The sequence below is a fragment of the Phascolarctos cinereus genome, unplaced genomic scaffold, assembly GCF_003287225.1.
Source record: "Phascolarctos cinereus isolate Bilbo 61053 unplaced genomic scaffold, phaCin_HiC Scaffold_4;HRSCAF=312, whole genome shotgun sequence".
In the NCBI taxonomy this organism is placed as follows: domain Eukaryota; kingdom Metazoa; phylum Chordata; class Mammalia; order Diprotodontia; family Phascolarctidae; genus Phascolarctos; species Phascolarctos cinereus.
Window position 1 is genome coordinate 226,177,455 of NW_027555847.1, and position 22,589 is coordinate 226,200,043.

Below are 22,589 nucleotides of genomic sequence, written 5' to 3' on the forward strand. Positions count from 1 at the left end.
TCAAAGCCTAGAGTTTTCTTTTTTAAAAGCCCTAGTCCTTGGATACCTTCATTTCAAACTCTAGGATGAGCAAATATTTTCCTTGGAATTTGTAACCACTTCCAAGGAAATCTGGCAAAACAATGGGCATCAACTTCTTTCTACTTGCTGCCACCTATAATTATCTGCTATGACAGCGCTCGGCTATTTTATTTTCCTGTACGGATAAGAACAAATCACCAAATAGGCAGAGTGCACAAAAATTTATTTACAAAAAAATCCAAATTACATATAATACAGACTTTTTACACACAAGAAAACATAACAGCTTTTATTTTTATTATTTTGTACTACCAGAAGGTAAAGAAAAATATTTATTTTTAATAAACCACCTATTCATTTTCATCTATTGTTATACAAAGTTGTAGATCATGCACAATTCTTTACAGTTTTAAAATGTTTTGCTAAGTGCAAATACTAAATTCCTCTTTCCACCATTAAGGCAAGTAAAATGGGACTCTAACTGGGGAAGGGCGGAGCCTTGCTCACTGCGGAGACCTCTCGGGCAGGCAGCTGCCTCAGTCTGGGAGCTAGACAGCCATGACTGTGGCATAAAAGGAGCCAAACTGTACAATGCAGAGCCTGCAAGATAGGAGGGCTTTTGTTTGCTTTTGCTTTATTTCCCAGGAGCTGGGCTAATCACTTTGGACTTCCTGTCATTTTTATCTGTGCACATGATTGCCTGCCAGTGGGATGGGATTCAGATCTCTTTGGCCTCTCCAATAACTCCTCACTCTAGTGCAGGGCAGAGTGACGATTCTCTGCAACAATATGCCTCCCAAAGCAAGAGCCCTGGGAGAGGATGAATTCTATCTCAGAGAAAATTGCTCCCACTGACAAACAGAACAAGGCAATACTAAAACTAGGTGGTAGTGACCACACCATCAAAAACAACCACTTGCCCAATTCCTTTTCATTTCTTTGAAGCTCCCCCACCTCATCTGTGACTTGGTAATATTTAACTCTGCAAGTTTTGCAAAACCAGGTAGCTAAATGACAAGAAAAAAGGGTTTCTGTTTGCTTGAAATCCAAATATCATTTGGAGCATGAGCACAGTTAAGTCAAGTTGGCTGTTGGGATTTTCTGTTGCAGACTGCAAGAGTTTCTCACCAAGAATATTTAGAGTTAGGAGAGACCAAATAGGTCACCTACCCCAACCCACATCATTTTACAGATGAGGAATCTGAGACCCAGCGAGGTCAAGTGACTTGAATAAAGTCACACAGGCAGTGCCAGGATTTGAACCCAGGTCTCCTGACTCCAAATCCTGTGCTCTTTCCACATCATCATATTGATTCAACAATTTGAGTAAGATCAATGGTGGATGTCAAGCATTTTTCCCAGCGAAGAGAGCACAACTACACACAAACCCAAACAGCCAAAGCAGTGGTTTCCAAGGATAGGGAGGGGTTTGTCCAGGCTTTTTGTGAGCCTGTCTCACATATGCCACCCTAAAAATCATCCATCTTTCCCCAGCTATTGCAGAACCAAATGCTTTTCTGTCTCGTTCCCCAAATTTAACATGTTAACATATACACACTGTAAAGCAACGCAAACGAACAGAAACTGTAAGGTGAATGGTCTAATGAAAGTGACGGCTCATTTGACTAAGTGTCCTCTCAGGTGGTTCTACATGTGCCACTTGCCACCTACTGCCTTCTGAATCTACTGCACAGCCAAGCTTGACTGCGCACGCACACACCTCTGTGGGGGAGAGATGCCCACACGTAGGATCCACTGTCAATGGAAAACCTGACACTTAACCTGGATGGCGCAGTTTGCTGTAAAGGAAATCCTGGCTCAGCGATCTTCCAATTCTGAAATTCTAGGATTCGAGCCCCTTCCGTGGTCCCTACAACCACTGTCACAAAGGAAGTTATTGGGGGGAACCTTTTTTTAACGATACTTAATAAAAGGAGCTCCTGTGCTTTGTAATAAACCAATCTACTGCCCCGGAAGGCACATCCGTGACACATGCATGATGCATATCACAAAAATACCGATGGAAAAGGCACTGGTTATTAGGGCTAGTCCTGAACCTCAGGCAGACAAAACAGGCATGTCCCTCAAAAGTGATCATATAGAAATTTATAAGGAATGACTGGACCTGAGGGGAAGGAAGAGAGTCTAGAGAAGAGCTCTTCCTGAAGATACAGTCACAAATTTGGACCAGAAGCCCTCTGCTCAAAATTCTTCCTTGCTCTCATCTGCCACATCTCTTGAACCAATCCTAACATAGCTTTCTCTCTCCAAATACTAGGTCCTAACAGACCATCATGTGGAAAGGCAGAAGTATGAAAGGCATTTCTTTGGAGGCTGGATTTTTTTCTTTCTGATCTTTGAAGCACGTCTAATCGGCTGATGGGTGATATCTTGATTACCAGTAAACCAGACAGCTCTATTCTGGTTAATGGGGAAATGTTTTCTTGCCCAAAGCCCCACTGATTTCACATGTATGCTAGGTGTTTGACGTACCAATGCTAACAGGCATAGCTGTAAGAGTATCCTTACTAATAACAGGGAGGCCTTTACTGCTGCAGCAATGATGCTTGAAATAGAAAGGGGCATAATAACACACACACACACACTTCTATCTAACCTTTTTGGGGGTCTGACATTTAAGAGTAAAGCCTCCAGCCAGACGCCAAGTAACTGATCAGCTAGATTCACTAATGAAATGAAAGCAAGTGAATTGGCAACCATATGTCCTAGTTTATACATAGAAGGCTGATGGCAAAAGGAGAACAAGGAAAATAATTTTCCAAATCTGTGGGGTGGGAGAAATCAGAGGAAATAAAAGTAACTTATTCAGCAGGCAAAAGAAGTGGGGAAGTTACTGGTTGGACCCCTGCACATACAATGGCTCATTCTATGACTGCCACGGGCCAGTCTTCCAAAGGAAGTTTGGAAAAAGTTGCAGCAGAAGTACCACAGGTCCTAGAGCCTAAGCTGCAAGCTACATTCCAGAGCCAGAAGCCAAGACTTTTCCGGAGGGAAAAGACTTCAGAAATGTTAATAACTAAGATCTACATATAAGCACTTATCACATTAACATTGAGGGGAAACTGGATGCACAAAAAGAAGTGGGATGCTCAGTCTTCTCTTCTGCCCCTCCTTAAGTACAGTGTAACAGTATGCTGGCCTGCCTGCCCCTGGCTGTCCAAGGGAATATCTTTTAGGGTAAGGTGCAGTTTTAACCTGAATAAAGACCAGCTAAGCAGCATTCAGAAATTTACATCCCTATATAGACTTTTTTTCCTTTCTCTTTATATAAACAAAACTTAGCAGCAAAAGTTGAGAAATAGTTAACCATGTGGTTCTGATGTCACCAAAGATTATCCCAGCACTAGGCTAGTAGAAGAGTCAAGGGGAGGCCCAGAGATGGTGATGCTACAATACAGAGATTGACTGTTCTGGGTAAATACTGGGAGGAATCTTTCAATACAACTAAAGGAGTTTAAGATCAGCTCTTACTAGTAAGCTTGGTTTAGAAAAGCTGATTCTAGAAAAGTGGATTTTCCAAGGAATAAGAATCAAAGTGGGGCACAGGTAATCAGAGAAGAATGGGGCAAACCAATCAGGTCGGAAGTTTATTTTCAAAGTCTCAAACAATAAGATTATTTAGTGATTATTATTTTTTTTTGGAGGCAGTAGAAAGGGGAAGGGGAGGGGGCTGAAAGGAAGAGAGTGAGAAAACCTTTCTGGATGAATAACACTCACTTACAGTATAGTGCAAGTTGTCACACTCAAGAGGTAAGATGAAATCCAACACTGGGATTTGGGTAAAAGAATCTCAGCCTTTTCATCTACGGGGCCTCTTGTATTTATAAAGTACCGGTCATTAACATCTTTCCCCTACTCAGATCAAGGAGTATACGTTTGACTATCCAGGGAGCTCCCTCCCATGTGGCTATGTGACAAAATTAATGTGGCTGAGACCACTCCACTCATTCCCAGAGTGAGAAGAGGGCACGCTAATGAAACCACAACAAGACTCGGACTTTAACTCCATGATTCATGGAGCTCAGGATGAGTAGTGGTGCCTCTTCTAAGAAGATTCAGACAGGAGTGCTTGCAAAACTACTAGTATTTTTTTTTTTAGCCTAAAGTGAGCAGTGGAGACCTATTCTGCTCAGTGAGGAGGAGCTGAGCTAAGAGGCATGAGGGTCATTTATCTTCCTTAATTATACCTGGTTGCCACTGGACTGAAACTGGAGGTCAATATCTCATTGTGAAGTTGTCCTTTGAAGCCCTAGGGGAAGTCTGGGGAAGCACAGGCCATTCTAAGGGGAGCTCCTAATGAAGCACCACCTACCATTTCTCTCCTCCATATATGAATCCTCTTGAATGTACTTTCATACTTGCATTAACTAGCACGAGTGGAGGAGTCCCAATTTAATTAGAAAACTCAAGAAGTCATCTTTCCTGGATCACTAGTGGTGACTTCCCTGTTGTCTGTTCTGATCAGGGGCAGGCAAAGCAGCTTTTCTTTCACATCATTCTATCTCCTTTAGGAAAATTTCAGAAGGAATTAATGGATAGCACAGGGTTGTCATGCTTACTGACAAGTTATGTGCTGTGCTGGTCATTTTCTGGCAGGGTAGGTTTTACATTTCCCTCTCTCCTTGCTGGAATCCTCGAGCCCAAAATCACACGGGCAAATCCTGTTACTGGTATCCAAGGGATCCTGGGCTCTTTTATTCTTCTCAGCTGTACTTAAAAGATCAGTGACTACTTACACTCTTAAATACAGGAAAAGGCAAGAGAGAGAGAGAGAGATAAGAGAAAGTTGGGGTGGAGGGGGAAACAGAGGAGAGTTTGGGGCCTGGATAAGTCTCTCTACTATCACTATCAAAGAAAAGGAAAATTGGCCCCAAATTAGTCATGTTTGGCAGCCCAATCTGTAAACTTCCACCTCTATGGGCTCAGCAGCAGTTACTGGTTTTAGGGGAAAAAAGTGGGGTAAACATCTGAACTAGGCTGTGTATCTTTAACACCCCCTCCCCCTCCCCCACCCCCCAATGAAATTTAACTGGGGGAGATTCTCAGGCTGCTCCTTTCAGTTCTGTAGAATAATGAAGGGAGTTGGGAGAAGGAGAGTTATTACACAGGATGGCCCTCCTCGGTGCTTCCACTTCAGGCATCTATCCCACCTGTCAAAACCGATGACGTGGCTGGGGACCAAAGTGCATAGGTAAGTTGTGCTCCAGTGGGACATTGATTGGGGGAAATTCATAGTTCACTCGCATATTTGGCAAAGGAGGGACATAGGGAGCAGGGATGGGGCCAAGGTTGAGGGGAATATTGTTGAACATGGGACGGACAGGAGGCAAAGGAAAGGGTGGGTGAACAAAGGGATAAGGAGGGATCCTGGCTTGGTGAAGGTTTTGTGGAACAGGTCTTGGGATGACTTCAATCCTCTGGAGTTTTTCAGGAGCTGCCTCCATGGGGGGCCCAATCCGTTTGAAGTTGTTCTCTGAAAAGGACATTTGATATTTTAGAAAAAGAAAAGTTAAAACCTAGGTTCAATCTGTAGTTCTAAGAGACATGGTTGCCTCTTCCAGGGGGTGTGGACTTGGGCTCTGAGTCTATGTATGGTAACCACATCCACGGCTCCTATCTATGAAGACCAGGTGTGACTGTATAAGGTAATGAAATTGGCTCCACAGCAAACACTGCAGAACATATGTGCCCAGATCACTGTGGCTGTTCAAAGTATTCATCCTAGGAAGCCAGATACTAGTTTTACTTGTTTTATTCAACCGTGATGGCAAAAAGGTTAGTTCTGAAGCCCCTTCCAATTCTGAGCTTCTATGTTTCCTCTTTCAAATCAATTCAGTTCGTGAAGTATTTATTGAGTCCTATACACCAGGGAATGTACTAGGCACTGAAGAAACAAAAAGAAAATTACATTTTACTGGGAACTACGCTCAGAACCAATCTATGGGCTATACAAGTCTAGGGTCACTACTTTATAGCTACAATTCATTCTGGACAAAAATGTTATGAACTGGCTTAATCTACTGCTATCATAGATGTATCAGCTTTTATTCTAAATGGCTGTTGGCCATTTCTCATGATTAAATCCACCCTCATTCAAGGAAGATATGCTCCCAATGGAGCAACTCCTATGCTATTGGTTCTGGAAGTAGTTCCAAAATGGCACCATTAGTATATGGCCTCCCCCCTCTACTGCCATCCCTAAGACCACCAGTTTGAAGGGAGGGGCCATATTTATTTGTATGTATAAATTATGATATTTTCCCCCCAAATTACCCCCACTACCCAAATGAACCAGTCTCTTATTATGCTGACACCACGTACAAACGACTCAATAGATTTAGTTGAGCTTGCCTCATTAGCAAACCTGGGCTTGTGGAAAGGCTGACTCCAGTCAGAATGTGTTCTCTGAGCCTTTCCCTTACAATTCACCCACACTCATGCTGAAGGCTGACGGGAAAACAGGCACATTAATGCACTGAGGCAGGAGCTCTGAACTGATCCAGCCACTGTGGAGAGCAATTTGAAATTATGCCCTCCAAAACTGGGGATATGATTAAACTGGGCATACCTTTTGACTTAGTCATCTCGTTACTAAGTCCATACCCCAAAGAGAGCAAAGAAAGAGGAAAAGGACATATACGGGCAAAAACACTTACAGCAGCTTTTTTTTTTTTCCCGTGGTGGCAAGGAACTGAAAACTGAAAGAGTGCCCATCAACTGGGGAATGGACAAACAAGTTGTGGTATATGATTATAATGGAATACTATTGTGGTATTAAGAAATGAAGAAGGGATGGTTTCAGAGAAACTTGGGAAGACTTATAGGAACTGGTGCAGAGTGAAGTGAGCAGAACAAAGAACATCCTATAAAAGGACAACAATATCGTAAAGACAATCAACTATGAAAGCCTTAGGAACTCTGATCAATGCAGTGATCAGCCATTTCAGAGGACTCATGATGAAATAAGACACCCACCTCCTGACAGGTGATGGGTTCAAGAGGATAGATTGAGATGTGATTTTTTTATTTTTTTATTTTTTGCCATGGCTAGTGGGGGAATTTGTTTTGCTTGACTCTACATGTTTGTAAAAGGGGTTTTGTTTTTCTTGCTTTCTCAGTTGGAAGGAGGCAGGTTGGGGGAGAAGGGAACTGGGGATAAAAGATGGATTTTTGTTTGAAAAAAATTAATTTAGAAAACAAATAATTCACCCGCATTCCTCTACAAAGATCTACATTAGATTGAAGAACTTGCCTCCATTTTTCTTCTTTTGCTCTTCTTCGGCCTCCTTCTGAATTTCCTGGATAAGCTTCTCGTCATCTTCCTAAAAAATAAAAGAACTGGTAAACTTGTTATGGGGGCAGCTAGGTGGCATGGTGAATAGTCAGGCTGGAGTCAAGAAGACCGAGTTCAAATTTGGCCTCAGACACTTTCTAGCTGTGTGACCTTGGGCAAGTCACTTATCATCAATTTGTCTGCCTCAGTTTCCTCATCTGTAAAATAAGCTGGGGAAGGAAATGGCAAACCATTCCAAGATCGCTGCTAAGAAAACCCCAAACAGGACCATGAAGAATCAGACACTACTGAAACGACCTGACAACAACAAAAAAAACTTGTTCTCACAATGGCAAGTTATATTCTGACTACAGCTTTGGCTTCAATAAGCTGGCATAATGGATTAGGGTAGCACATCCTGATCCATTAGATGTGTAGCTGGGTCACAGACCTGTCTCGAGAATTTTCTTCTATTCATTAACCAAACCAACATTAACAGCTTAAGTCCTATCCTTCCCAAATCCCTCCTCTGCCCTGCCCTGGCAGAGCCAGTCCACACTGCAACCCTGCCTATATACAAACCAGTCACAATCAGCCTTGTGAAGGAGCAATGGACCCATCAGCAGAACTCCATTTCTGGATGGGTGCGATGAAGCCACACTCTAAAGCTACCAATCTGAATGGCAATTCAGTTCAACAACTATTTGTTAAGTGTCTTATTCTGTTTTTCCTCTCTCTTGAGCCCAATAGAATTTGTACAGTACACCTAGTGGTTTAAATGAAACAAATACAGCATTTACCCAATTCATTTGGCCACAAAACACTTTGAAGCTTGACATATACTGAGTTAAGAAATGCCCTCAATAATCCATAATTGCTGGTCCAGAAGTCTGGAAAGGTGTACATAAGGGTACTCTTTCCAGACTCACTCCTATCTGTCTGGTGTGAAATGGGATATCCTTGACCAAACTGCCTCAATGTTTGTGGGAGAAGGATTTCTGACAAGCTGATCTGAGGGAGAGGGAGATCTTTTCTAAATGAGCCTCTGCTTTGTGCCTGTTGGAGAAGGAAGTACTATGCTTGTTTTGGGGAAGTAAGGAGCTAGGGAAAAGATATGACTACTATGAGGTTCCTCTGCTCCCCTTGATTCCCCAGTGGCAGTCCTCTTATGTTTTAAAGCAGGTGAGCAGGTGGGTGGGAAGGAGGAGAGGGGAAGAGAATGGGATTAGGCTTGTAAAAGTCGAAGGGAGGTGGATCCCCAAACCAAGATGAGGATGACCATCTACAAAGTCCATGTAACTCGAGGTACTAGTAAAGAGCAAGGTCCAGGTTTGCTCCTCCACCTGGTAACTCTATCCCTCCTTTTCCTGCTCCTTAGTTCAAACTCCTATATCATCCTAGAGCTCCCCTTCCAGGCACAGGAAGTAGGCATTCTCTAAGAACTCTTCTCTCCAGAAAGTTTGGTCTGGAACTTGGTTTGGTACAGGAATTCTCCCTCTGTGCTCACGAGGTTTGGGCCTAACATTCTTTGTCATTCTTCCACTGCCATTATCTACTGCTTCCTCTGGGGTTGTGTGATTATCTAGAGGTGCCTTAAACAACTGGACTCTCCAAGAATAGTTTAACATGCACAGAAGCTCAATGCAGAGGAAGGCTTAATAGTAGCTAGGAAAATTCTCTCTGGTCAGCTTCTGGGTTTACATTTTTAAAGGGAGTGGATTCATCTCAGTTCCTACAACTCTAGAACGGCAGTAGACACAGTGAGAAAGATTTTACTTGTTATAACGCCAACTCTTTACTTCTGTGTTGAGCAACAAGTAAAATTATTTAGAAGTACTGGGGCTAAATCTACTTCTTACAGTCCCAAATGTGAGGGCTTACAGATTGCTATTTAGCCCTTGTTAGATAAACTCACTGGCTTGAAGAAAACCAGAGTCTGTAACTCTCCTGTCCACCTGGAGAGCCATTAAGCTTTTAAATGCCAACCCTGCATTAAATATTTATGTTCCAGGAATATCTTTGGAGTGTTGGTTTCAACAGTTAAGCTTAATAGGTCTTAAACCATAGCTTTGCAGTAGCTAAACTGCATTAAAGCCATGGAGATATGAGCACATACTAAATGGCAGGAATATACCAACATATTACTAGATCTTTGGATGGAGAATTCTCAATGCTTTAAAATACAAATATTATTAATTAGAAAGAGATTAGCTTTTACGAAAACTGTGCCACTATCCTATGTGGTAGGGTCTTTCCCTATTAGCCACCGGCAGTAAAACTGGGAAGCAGACTGGTGTAGGTGCAGAAGCACTGTACTGGCAGTTGGTAACCTTGAGCTCTGGACATTCACCAGTTGGGGGGGTCATAAGCAAGTTTCCTTCCCTCTTGAGGCCTTGGTTCCCTCCTCTGTAAAACAAAGGCAGGTAGACTAGATGATTGCTAAGCTTGAAAAAGCATATGACTCGTAGTAATACATGTATGTGTACTATACCTTAAAAGAAAGGTAAACTGAGGGATAAGAGTTCAAAAGCAAATACAACTAAGACAAAAGTGCACCAGGCATTTTATTAGCTGCCTGGCCTTTGGCATAGGAGTCCTATCAACTTGATGAAACACAGCTACATCAGGCAAATCAAGAATAGATCCCAATTTGGGTTCAGGTCACTACCACAAATGACAAGGAAGTTAGACAATTACCTAGATTTGAGGTTTCAAACTTGAGACATGAGTGCCATCAGCAGAACTAAAGCAATTCCCTGAGTGCCAATGGCAGGCAGAAAATGGAATAGAAAAAAAAATAAAAGGGATAGAGAAAAAAGGAAGAAGCACAGGTTGGGTAGAAAGCACCAATAATTCACTCAGGGTACTCTGAGTGACACAAATGCTATAGATTGTCTAATTATGCTAAGAAATGCATTTTGGTTGTTGCCTTCCTAATTATCTTTTCCTAGTTACTAGGTTTATCCAGGTAGTTTTCCAGGAGAAAAAAAGAAACATACTCTCTAAAGGTTTTCTCATTACCATCTAATTTGATTTTAAATGATTTGGTTGATTATAATTGCAATTCCAGCTAAGAATCAGCTGTGGGAGTTTGCAGAGACAGAGCAAGCCTATGCTTTCAGAATATGATTCCATCCAACAGCAATTTCTCGGCAGCCAGCATCAGTAGACAAACCACATTCTTCCAGTAGCAAAACCTTACACTGTCGCATGATGCTTTTGACAGAATCACTAGAGTGTGAGGAAGGAAAAAGAGCTTTTCTTCTCTGCAGAGTTCCAAGGTCTATACACACTCACACATGGGAAAGTGCCAGGCACCACTGAGCTAGGGAACGGATGGACGCACACATGGCATCTGGTTGGCTTTGATCACTAGTGATATTTTCATGACAAGTCCAACTGTTCCTGACAAAAATTCTTCAGTGAACACATCCAATTTCTTCCTTTAAACATTCTCTCAAGTGTATCTGAGGTACTTGCATAAATGGTTTTGTGTGTTTGGATTTCTAAAAACTTCCCAGAATGGATTTGCTGGCTTGTGCTACTAATTTGACAGATCAACTTGCTTCAAGTGATGCTTGATTTAGTATTTCAGCTTTTTTTTTTTTGGGGGGGGAGCCCCTTTTATACTTTTTACTTTGCCTTTAATTAATCCTCCCAGTTAGTAGCTGAAGGCCATTTTAAGCTTTGATTGGCTGCTTCCTCAGATATTTAATTACAGCCACAAAATAGTTCGAGCTTAATTATCTTACGGAATCATTTTTTTTACCATAAATTCTGTGTATGTTTCTCACTATCCTTAGATTCTGGAACATAAGTAGAAGATTTCAACCTCTGAGTCAAAGGACATAGCATATTTAGCAATGGAAGAAATGAATGAATAAATAAATAAGAGGCCTAACTAATAACTTCTTATATGTTGTTATGAACACAGCCTCAAAGTTTCCAGAATCTAGTTCATTTTTAGTTCTATAAACCAAGTGTGGAGGCAGTTTGGAATCTCAGTTCAATAGTGAACTATTAGGACTTGTGGTGGTCCCTGTTTCCAAAATGTTCTTTGGTCTTGTTACTTAATTTGTATGTGTTTGGCTGGCAGATGGGGTCTATTGATTCCTTTCCCAGGAAGGGGCTCTTTATAATCTTAAGGGAATAATTTCTGGTAACCCTTGCATACCATATTTCATGTTAGGTACACTTAGAAGAAAAGGTCAATTTTTTACAAACATCTTATAAAAAGAAAATCTGGGACATCTGACTTGGGGAGAAATAGGAGGGGAAAAGGGTCTAATGTTTTTGACTCCTTTCTCCCCCACAGTAGAGGGGCAGGCAACGAGCACAACAATTTATCTTACCTTTTCTGAGTGGAGCAAATTGCTACTTCTCCTCCCTTTAAGGTAAGGGCAAATGGGGATAAAAGGCAACTAAAATCTCTCACATTCCCTGTGGTATTTAGATAAGCTTTCTCTATTGCTAACAAGCAAAACAAACTTTATCTAAAGGCTCCTGGAGGAAAGAAACTGCAAAGAGATGCAGCACACACATAATGTGCTGTTTGTTCTCTTTAACCAGTGTATAAGATGAGACTCTTTTTAGATTAGATTCATCCTACAAAAAGTAAAGTCTACAAACTTTGAAATTGTAAGACATTTCTTGCCCTCTCTGGGGAACAGAACTTGATTTATCTAAATTACTTCATTTGCCCTAAGTGTGAAGATATACCAAAATGAAGAACTGGAGGAAGAGAACTATGATTCAGGAGAAAGGCTGACATTAAAACAGAGAGTCCACTTTATCAAGAGGTTTAAGTTAATTATTTTTATTTTGATGGGATTCATTTACTGAAGTCTGATTTGGCTTTATCTGCTTTTCCCTTTTTACTCTCAGCGGCAAAAGCTACCATCTACTTTCCAAATAGCAATATGCTTTCACTATGTGCATGCAAAAATTTTCCTACTCCTCACCAGAAATTATAAGCCTCAAATCATATTCCTGCCACAAAAGATTTATTGACTCACTTGGCAATAAAATCTTCAAATGATACCAACTTGTACACCCTGCCCCCCACCCCCATGGCCTTGGCTTTCTTGCCTCAAATAATTTCTCAAGAGGTTACCAAGTGACTTAAATGCCATGAGGAATATGCCTCAGTTAACTTTCCCTTGCTTGTTCCACAATAGCTTGTCTGGTTCTGGATGAGTATCAGAGAAGCTATGAGTCTGGAACAGTGTTATACTGGGAATCCTGGCTTTCCCCCAATTCTGTGGCCATTCAGGACATTCACAAGGCAAGCCCCAGGAATTCAATTCGGTCCCCAAACTGCCTTAGCCACCTTGGGGGGTGCCTTTAATCTGGGCTACTTCCCAGATCTCCTATCCACATGCAGAATTTCCCAAAGTAGAGCCAGAAATGCCAGTAATGATCCACCCCCCCCCTTTAGGGATATCAAGAAAGTTTTTTTAAATCAATGACCCACTAAGGGGACTATTAAAATAACAAAAACAAATCCTAAACTTAAAATGACATTTCATATCTCCTTTATTTTTGTTCAGGGTGAAAAAGAGGGAACTAAGAGAACCTGTTCTAGTCTTTGTTCTCTTGTTCCTAACAATTCAAGTCAGGTATAGCAGCTTATTTCTGGAAACAGATTAGGGAAAGAAGGCAAGGTGGAGATGTGGTGTGGCAGAGTTCTAACTCTGATGCTTACTCTCTGTGGGAACCCTGGCCAGTCATTTAACCTCTGCCTCTGTTGCCTTATTTATTAAAATAAAAAAAAAGGAACCACACCTCACCGGGTTATTGTGAATGAAGTGTCTTATAAACCTTAAAGTGTTATTATTTTAGTAAACCCTCTCTGCTGCTTATTGTTGGATTAAGAAGATTTCAAATGGGTGAACAAAAAGGAAATATTTGGAGACGACTGAAGGGAACTTACCAACCTGAAACTAGGGAGGAATCCATGACCATTATAAAACATGGATTCATTAGAAACATAGCTGAATGAACCAGTATGTCAATAATACAGCGAAAGCCTCTCCCTTCACTGATTTGTACAAAACCCAATGGGTCAATGTAATACTGAAATTAAAAGAGTAAAGTGGAAGTTTGAAATGTTTTCTGACCAATCTTCTCAACAGGAAGAGACTTCTAACATAAAGAAATGAGCTGGCTGCATCTCCAGAGGCAGAAGGTTTCATTTCCTTTCATTGTGGCCTTTTGAGCTCGGCAGGACACAGAAAATGCTAAGAAGCCTCTGACAAGCCAGCCTCATCGTGAGGCTTTCTTACAGACAGGATTTTAAAGAAGGAGGCAGCTCAGCTTCTAGAGGAAATGCAACTCCACTGTATGTGTATATGCGCGTGCTAGTGTGTTAGAGGGAGGCAGCTCACCAGAGAGCTTTTAAGTAGGAAAAAAGAGGAAACTGAAAACCGTTGACCTTAACAAACCAACCTTAGCAGCCTTATCCACGAGGCTGGGATCTGGACAAAAGAAAATGAAGGAAGAGGAACTACTGCAGTGCCACCAACCATGGGCCCAAGGCTCCCAAAATAGATATTAGTGCAGTTGGCACAAAGATGTTTTCACCAAAGCTTTCTAAAATACTGTTCTATCCACTGTTGTCTCTGGCATTTCTAATTACGGGTGTCAACAGCTTAACAGCCTATCAGCCTCCTCTGTACCCAGAGAAAAGAGGGATGATTTTTCTTCTTTGTTTTAAGATTTTTTTTTCCTTAAAAAGGTGACTGAATCATGATTCAACTGCTATTTCCCACTACTGTGCTTTTTTTGGGGGGGAAGGGAGGGTAGCAGGGGAGGGACTGTTCTCCAGATTATGTGTGGCCACAGCTGTTGCTAATAAACCTTGCAATGATTTCATGAAAGGTTTCCAAAGACCTACGGGTTTAGTTTCAAATTATTCCCAGATCAGCTGCAGAGAGCCTGAGCAACACCAGGCACAGACTTTCCCCTGCAAGTCCCCCTGCAACAGGAAATGGGGGTAGGGGGAGTGTTACAGCCTTCAGTAACTGGAATAGTATGCAGCTGTGGGCAAAACACAGCAGGAAAGCTGGACAATGCACTTGGGAAGGAAACAGAGAAGAGCTTTTACTAGACTTTGGTTAGCTCCAACTTCTATCTAGTCCAGTTAAAGGAGGTAAATACATGAATACCTTCAGGTCAAGAATTCCTCTACAAGGATTATTCTGAAAAAGAATAGTTATATTTTCCTCTTCCCTTCTGGGCCAAGTAGGTGCCCAGCCTTTTCAGACTTAATGGACTGAAGGACTGCTGGTATACATTTTAACATTTGGCCTGTATTTGACCATAAAGACGTCATTAAAATGGTCAGTGCTATGAAGTGTTCTCCAAAACTAGAAAACAAATTTAGTCTGCCCTAGTTATTTTAGACAGTCAAATCCACTGTGAAAATATCTTTTGTGACACCTAAAGCTTTTGTCGCAGGGGCACCAGGCTCCAAACAGATTAGAATCTACAGGCTGATCTAAAGAGTCTAGCCTGGCAGCTCTACAAACTGCCATCTTACCATAAAAAGACCATAAACAAATCATTTCACATGAAACTCAATTTCCTACTCTGTAAAATGGGATGATCCTACTTACATTGTCTTCTTCACAGGGTTGTTTTCAGGATCTAATGAGAAAATATTTAAATAAAGCACTACAGAAATGGGAGTTATTCTTGTTATTGACTGAAATATCTCTCCATGGTTTGCTGAGATTTTCAGAAGGGAGGACAAGTAGCTAGTGGCTTTACTGTAGACCTCTCCCTCAGAGCTTAGGGACACACAGGACCCCCTTTCACTCATGATCAAGGTTTCAGAGAAATGAAAATCAGTTCTCCTTTAACAACAAATCTCTAAAAAATCTCTTCTATAGAGTTTGAATTATGTTGAATAATATAAAGAATAATAAATAGCAAATGCACCACAGTTTCAGTGATCATAATTCCCTTCTAACAGCCTTATTTTATTAGGCAAAGACCAATACTTGAAAAATCATTTGGGAACAAAAATTGGAGGGTAACATTTAACCGTTCCTAACAAAACTTCTGCCCCTCCCTCACTCTTCATCAGCTCCTTCCAAATTTTCTCTTTTCCTCCATTATGATACTGCTACATCCCCTGGCCTCCCCTCTTTAGTCAGATTCAGAAGCACATGCAATTAGTTAAAGGTCTCAAACATGAATCAGTGCTTTTCTACCTTCCCAGACCCCTTCCTGTATCCCTGATTCTACCAAGAAGCAGCTTAATCTAACAGTGAACAAGCACCCAGTACTTTTTCCATGAAGGAACAGGCTACTGGAAAGGGGTACATGAGAAAGTGTCCACCTCTATTCTACAACCCAGTTGCTGGGCCTGACAGATGCAAATGACGTATTTTTTGAGACTTGGGTAAGATTTTGTCTTTGGAAACACCCAATGAAACCAGATACAGCTGACATTCAAATGAGATGAGGAGACCAATTTGTACCAATCATTAAGGACTGGTACTCCTGGTATATGGCACCTGGGAAAGGAGGAAAAGCTCCCCACTTTTTTGGCTTAAGAGTTGCACAAGGCTGTATAGCGAGTACAATGGTGTCACACTAAAAATGTCTGTAAAGGCCTTTATGAATCTAAGTTCTACAATTTGGCTAAAAAGATATCAACTCAAAAGGGAAAAAAGACACATGCTGGGGCAGTGGGCAAAGACCATCAGAAAGTCATATTATTAATTAAAAGGGCATTGGTAGAAGGAATGAAAGCAAGAAAAATAAGAAGGGTCGAACTAGGAAAGCCATTTAACTCATTTGATTTCTGTGGTTCTACAGGAGTATGTGTGTGCACGCCAAACTTTCATATAAAAAATATTAGGAATATGTAGAAGAGAATTATAGCTTTCCTATTACCTCCTCAAGTTCAGATGCAGTTTTTCACAGCCACCAAAAAAAATCAAACCAAACCAACAACAAAAACATCCCACCCAAAAAACTCCCAACATCATTTTTGTTTTGTTTAAAAAAATGGAACATATTCTTATGGATTCTATAGCAACTCTGTAACCCCAAGTTTGCAGACTGGTATTCTTGTAAGTGTGGCTTTTGACAATAATTTTAAGAAATGAAAACTCTGTATTTACAAACTCTTCCTCTTATATAACACATGGATGAGGTGCCCAGAGTGTTTGGATCCTGTGAGGACCCACTGTGATCATGGTCTGTGCCATAATATACCAACTGAAAGGGTTTTCTTTGACACTAACGATTCTAAATGAGAACAAGAAATACTTTACTGCCATGGCTGAATTGGTTATTTTGAATTCTTCTTCTAAACAGACCCCATATTTCTTTGAATTTAAAGTCTGTTTTTAAAAACTAACAAGACAGAACTTAAAAAAACTCTAATTCTCAACTTTCAAAACAAAGCCGCAGGTTCCCAAGTGACCCTTGGTTATATCTTCCTTTGCACACAGAGTAGGAAAGCTCAAATTTTCATCCAAAACATGAACAGCAAACTCCCAGATCACTCTGGGAAATTTTGCTTCGCCACTTGGGTTAATTAAACTGAAGAATAGGGTCAGATGACAGTATAACTTTGTTTTACTTTAATGACTCTATGAGCTTCTGAATGGCTTTTGTTCTTACCGGCACAGAACAGATGCTGCCTCTGAATACAATCAGCTGCCTAGCAGGAACAGAGGAAACTATGCTAGTCCTGAATACACAAACCAGTTTTGATGGGAGATGGAACAAATGGAATGAGATTCACTGGATATGCCAGAAGACGACATCAGAAGGATTTGCAGAAGGGGAAAGGGGAGACAAGTGTCAGGTCTAATTCCATTATCAGCAAATACTGTATTGCCCAAGGCTAGAAAGATGTCAGTTCAAAAAAGAAAAAGGACAGGCTGCTGTAGTAGGCAAATAAGGAAAGCAAATATGAGAAAGTCACATTACCAATTCAAAAGGTATTGGTAAAAAGGGTGGAAACTAGAAAAATAATGAAGTTGAGAAGCAACCTTACTAGGAAAGACATTTAACTCTCATCTGATGCTTGTTCCCCCTTAGCTCATCTAAAGGAAGCTAATGAGATGAGGGGATTACTTCTCCAAGGAACCCCAGGCACTGAATAAAGGCCACATTTTCTGGTGTAACTTTCAGAGACATCAATTAACATCTTGGCTTGTCTGCAGCTTCCTGGTGTGGTGGCATAGGCTCATGGAGGCAGTTAGGTAAAGGAAACTCCTCCAGCTATACCGTAGCATAAAAGATTTAACCTGCTACACCAAAGACTCTTACCTATGGAATGGCAAGTTGCTTTTCCCCAAGGCAGGAGTCCTTTCTAAAACATTCTTGACAGACAGCCATCCAGCTTCAACCTGAATTATTTCCAGTGAGGATGGTATAACTACTTTACACACAAGCCAACACCATTCTTGAAATACTGAAGAATTCCAAGAAATTTGTGATCTTACCAATATAGGTATTTTTTTCTATTAGTGGAGATCACAATCCCTCCATGCCTTAACATCTTGTGCAATTTTTGACCGGTCCTTCCAGAAAATCCATCCAAAAGGCCTTCCTAGGGAACCATTTGAACGACCCACCCCTCCTTTTCCTGGTTATATCCTTTACGCCATATACTGCAGCCTATTTGCACCCACCATGCATCTTTCCATAGCCATCTGGATTACTTATCACTTGGATTTCTCAGAGATTGTAATTTTTCAAGATTTATAACTACACACCATTGCTAGAAGAACATTGATTGTTGAAATATTTAGTTGAAATCTACTAGCTTGAAATTTCCACCCACTGGTTCTTGTTATAACTATCAGAAAAATGTAGAATAAATGTCCTCCCTTCCATATGATAGCTCTTCAAAGATCTGAAGACAACTATCCAAATTCCCTTCAGATCTTCTCTTTTTCACGCTAAACAACCCTAGTTTCCACATCATCTCCCTTGAGACATAATTTCTATCACATCTCTCTGGCTGCCACTCATTTAGTCTGTCAGTGGCCACCTGAAGCATATACTGGTCAGAACTAGACGCGACACTTCTAATACAGTCCTTATAATCAAAATACAATAAGACAATTACTTTCCTTAATTGGGACACTGTTCTTTTATGAATGTAGTCAAGTATATGAGTACAGATTAGGCTTCTGCTCAGAAAAGCAAAGACCTTTTTTCTTAACAAGTTTTTCAAATTCATCTTATTCTCTCACATAGAAATCCTTGTTCTATGTTTCTGGTCCAGCTTCCAAGTACTAACCTTACAAAAGGGGCTCAACCAACAGAGGGAGATAGCCTTATTGTAATATGGGAAATATACTGCTCAAGAACTGAAGTCTTTGCTATCACATGTCAGCAGAAAGTCCTACATTTACACACAAATTCCAGCTGCCTACAAAGAAACCCAAACTACAGCTGGCTCAGAACTTCATTGCTGAAATGGCTGCATGACACTACTGACAGATGAAGGCATTTCCTCCATTGAGGCAGATTGCAGCCCTTCTAGGCCTGCTTACTGGGGGACTCTTATTGGTGTCCTCCCACAAATTCACCATGAGAACCTGTTCAGCATGCAAAGTGGCCTTTTCTCTTCACAATGCATAAAGGCCAGTGGAACATATGGGCTACTATCCATGGCCCCTCAATCTTGTTAAACGACTGGGAAGGATCAGACTTGTGATTTTTTCAGTGTAAGGAGCTACAGGGTGAGGAAACTCCCACTCTCAATGCAGACTGGCACATTCTGTGCCACTTAGTAATAGAGAGTTGCTTGGGGCACAGTCCAGGGTCAAACTGAGCCCAGGTCTCTATCTACTATGGCATGCTGCCTCTCACACACTACTAGGTCACTGTTATTTTTTTTCCGCCACACATTTTTGGTGACATCCTTCATATCACATCTCCCAGGTACTCATTTGTTACTCATTTGTAACACTGTCACCTGCTCTAAACCCACCACAAATCCATCTTTTCGCCTTTTGTGCAACTTCGTTAAGCCCAAGCAAATTGCAAAACCTCCTAAAGAAGATCCATGATCATCTAAAACAGTTCCCCTCATCTACTCACAAAGGAAAAACCAAGTGGATTAAGAGAGCCTATTGTCCAGACTCTTTGCCAGGAGGTTAAACTACAGAGCTCACCCATCAGAGATCTGGGATGAATACTACAAAACAGACTATGAACTGGGCCTAAAGCTGAACAAGAAGGGGGCAGCTAGGTGGCACAGTGGATAGAGCACCAGCTCTGAAGTCAGGAGGACCTGAGTTCAAATCCGGCCTCAGAGCAAACACTTGACACTTACTAGCTGTGTGACCCTGGGCAAGTCACTTAACCCCAATTGCCTAAAAGCCTCCCCCCCCCAAACCAAAAACAAACAAACAAAAACTCTGAACAAGAGGAGGGAGGTCTGGTTGCACTGGGGAAATCACGCAGTTCTTTTAATGACTCTAAACTTCTCCTTGAAACAAAGGCTCATCCTTTTGATAACAGGAGTCTTCCAGGTAAAGTAAAACTATGGCTGTGAAACATGGCATACTATTGTCTTCAAAAAGCTAAGCTGAAGATCCCTTAAAACAGCCTCTAAAAATAACCCAGTTTAATTTAATTCAATTCCACAAACATTTATTAAATGACTATCACTGCAGCAAACTAGGCTAGGAGCTGGAAACACAAAGACAAAAATAAAACAGATTGTGTCCCCAAGAATTTGAACTCTGCTAAGTGAAAATCTCTTTGCAAAGGCACTAGGCTGGCCCTGCTAAAAAGAAGATAGCATGCAATACTTTCAAAGACAGCTCTGGAGGTTTCTGCCCTTTACAATCTACAAAGGAAGATGCCTTCATCAGAGACAGCTTGCTTCTACTTACTGTGGGGTCAGTCCAAAGAGAACATTTTGTACATTCCTGGCAAGGGGCTCCTGGTGATCGGGGATGCTGACAGAAGTGGTCGTACCCATTGATGGAGGCTCGACAGAGGTAGCACATTTGGGAACCACAGCGACAAGACATACGGTTACAACCTTCGGACTTTATGAGGCTGGTTCCACACTTATGGCATTTTCTAATGCGGGCAGCAGTCATTTTCTCTTCACTGAAATAAGAAAGAGAATGGTTGCAAAGAAGAATACAATAATGAAGATGAGCAATGACAACTTGCACCTTACTGGTGTTCAAATAGTAATGATGGCTACAAGATCTCATTTGGGACTTAAAATTGAGTAGGGAAAAAAAGTCATCGTTTCTCTAATGTCAAAGGCAATGTATCATATTAAGTTGTCTAACACCTCTGCCAATTAAATTGCCACCTATCCACTGACATCAGATGCCCAAACACTGGGAATGAATGGGCAAGTTAATAAGAGCCAGAATAAGTAGTCTTGGCTCTTTAATAAATATTTGTCATTTCTTATGCTTCATAAAAAGGGTAAGGCAATTCAATTCAAGGTTAACACCGATCACTCTAGTTCAGGGGTTTGTAACCTAGGGTCTGTAAACTGGGTTTTTTAATACTTTTTTTTGGAGTCTATCTAGGTTCAAATTCAGCTTCAGACATGAACTAGCTGTATGACCCTGGGAAGTCATTTGACCTCTCAGGAACCTGCTCTCTCTAAAGTTACTGATCACCAAATCTAACGGCTTTTTCTCAATCCTCATTCTCTTCCAACCCTCTGCAGCCTCTGATACTGTTGATCGTCTCCTTCTCCCTTGATATTTTCTTCTCTCTAGATTTTTGTTTTAGTGAACTGCTCTATTCTGGTTCTCCTCCTACCTATCAGACTGGACCTTCTTGGTCTCCTATTCTAAATCTTCATTCAGGTCACACTCACCAACCATGGGTGTCCCCCACCCCTTTGTCCTGGGCCATCTTTCTCTTTACACTATTTCACTTGGTGAGCTCATTAGCTACCATAGGTGCTACCATCATCTCTACATAGGTGATTCCCAGATTCAGCCCTCGTCTCTCTTAAGCTACGGTCACACTTCACAGCTGCCTTTTGGACATCTCTAACTGAATGGTCCATAGGTATTTCAAACTCACAGAACCCATCATCTTCTCTGCCCCTCTCTCCTTCTGAACTTCCCTATTACTGTTGAGAACACCATCATTCTCCCAGTCACACACAGGCTTGTAACTCTGAAGTTATCCATGACTACTCCCTCTCACTCACATACCCAGGTCACTGCTAAATCTTGTCATTTCTCTTCTAATATTTCTCACATACGTCCCCTGCTCTCCATTCAGAGTCATATAACCTGAGTATAGGCCCTCATCATTAACTGAATGAACAGCCTTTTCAATGGTCTCCCTGCCTAAAATTTCTCCCCATTCCAAACTTCAAGCTCAGGTGATTTTTGCCTAAGTCCTAGGCATGACCTCCTATCCCAAGCTTCAGTGGCTCTCAGTTGCTTCTAGGATCAAATACAAACCTCTCTGGTACTTCACAGATTGGCCTTTTCCTTTATTTCCAGTCTTCTTACATTTTACTCTCCCCCTGCTTCCCTTCCCAATAATCTCTGTGAAACAGGTCTACTGGGCTGTTGCAATTCCTCAACCATGATACTCCAGATACCTCATCTCTGGTCTTGATGTCTTCACAATGCCCATGATACCTAGAATTCTCTGCCTCCTCATTTCACTTCTTAGTTTCCTAGGCTTCCTTTAAGATTCAACCCAAATCTCACCTACTGAAGGCCTTTCTCAGTGCCCCTAGCTGCTAATGTCTTCACCTTTCCCTCTCAGACCGCCTTCCACCAGGCTCTATCTATATCTTGTTGGTTCCTGGTTATTTACATGTTGCTTCCTGCATTAGTGTGTAAACTTCTTGAGGGCAGGGACTATTTTTGTATCCTCAGCATCCAGACCTGCCATATAGTAAGTGCTTGGTGACTGGCTGAACATGGTGATAACAGAAAAAAACTGATCACTGAGAAACTAACAAATTAGATTCAAATGAACAAAGTGAATCAAAATTGAGCTGTGGATTGGAATACATTTTAACCTTCTTTAAGTGCCAAAAGAGCACAGAGATTCTCAGTTCTGTTGAACAGGAAGCACTGAAAAGGAGATGAGGCAGAGTAAAAACAAACATTTTACTGTCATCAACTAAATAATGCAACACACATTTGTGATTTAATTACTGAGTGGCTACAATCATACATCTTAATTTCCCATGTCTGTCAAACTTAAGCAGTTCTCATTTAAAACTATCCGATTTGAGAATTCATATTCATCCCTAAAACCTAGCCTGTCCCTACAACATCAC

The 22,589-nt window shown here is 41.3% G+C and overlaps 1 protein-coding gene across 2 annotated transcripts in view; it reads right to left on the reverse strand.

The window, feature by feature from the left end:
* Positions 1–227: 227 nt before the first annotated feature.
* Positions 228–22,589, reverse strand: part of RNF216 (ring finger protein 216) — a 189,741-nt gene continuing 167,379 nt past the window's right edge. For both annotated transcript variants that reach the window (XM_021008531.2, XM_078152937.1), the window contains exons 15-17: positions 20,194–20,416; positions 7,295–7,364; positions 228–5,515 (exon numbers count right to left, since the gene is read on the reverse strand). In XM_021008531.2, coding sequence (XP_020864190.1) covers positions 5,196–5,515; positions 7,295–7,364; positions 20,194–20,416 — 613 coding nt within the window. In that variant the 3' untranslated portion in view covers positions 228–5,195. The remainder of the gene's footprint in view (positions 5,516–7,294; positions 7,365–20,193; positions 20,417–22,589) is intronic.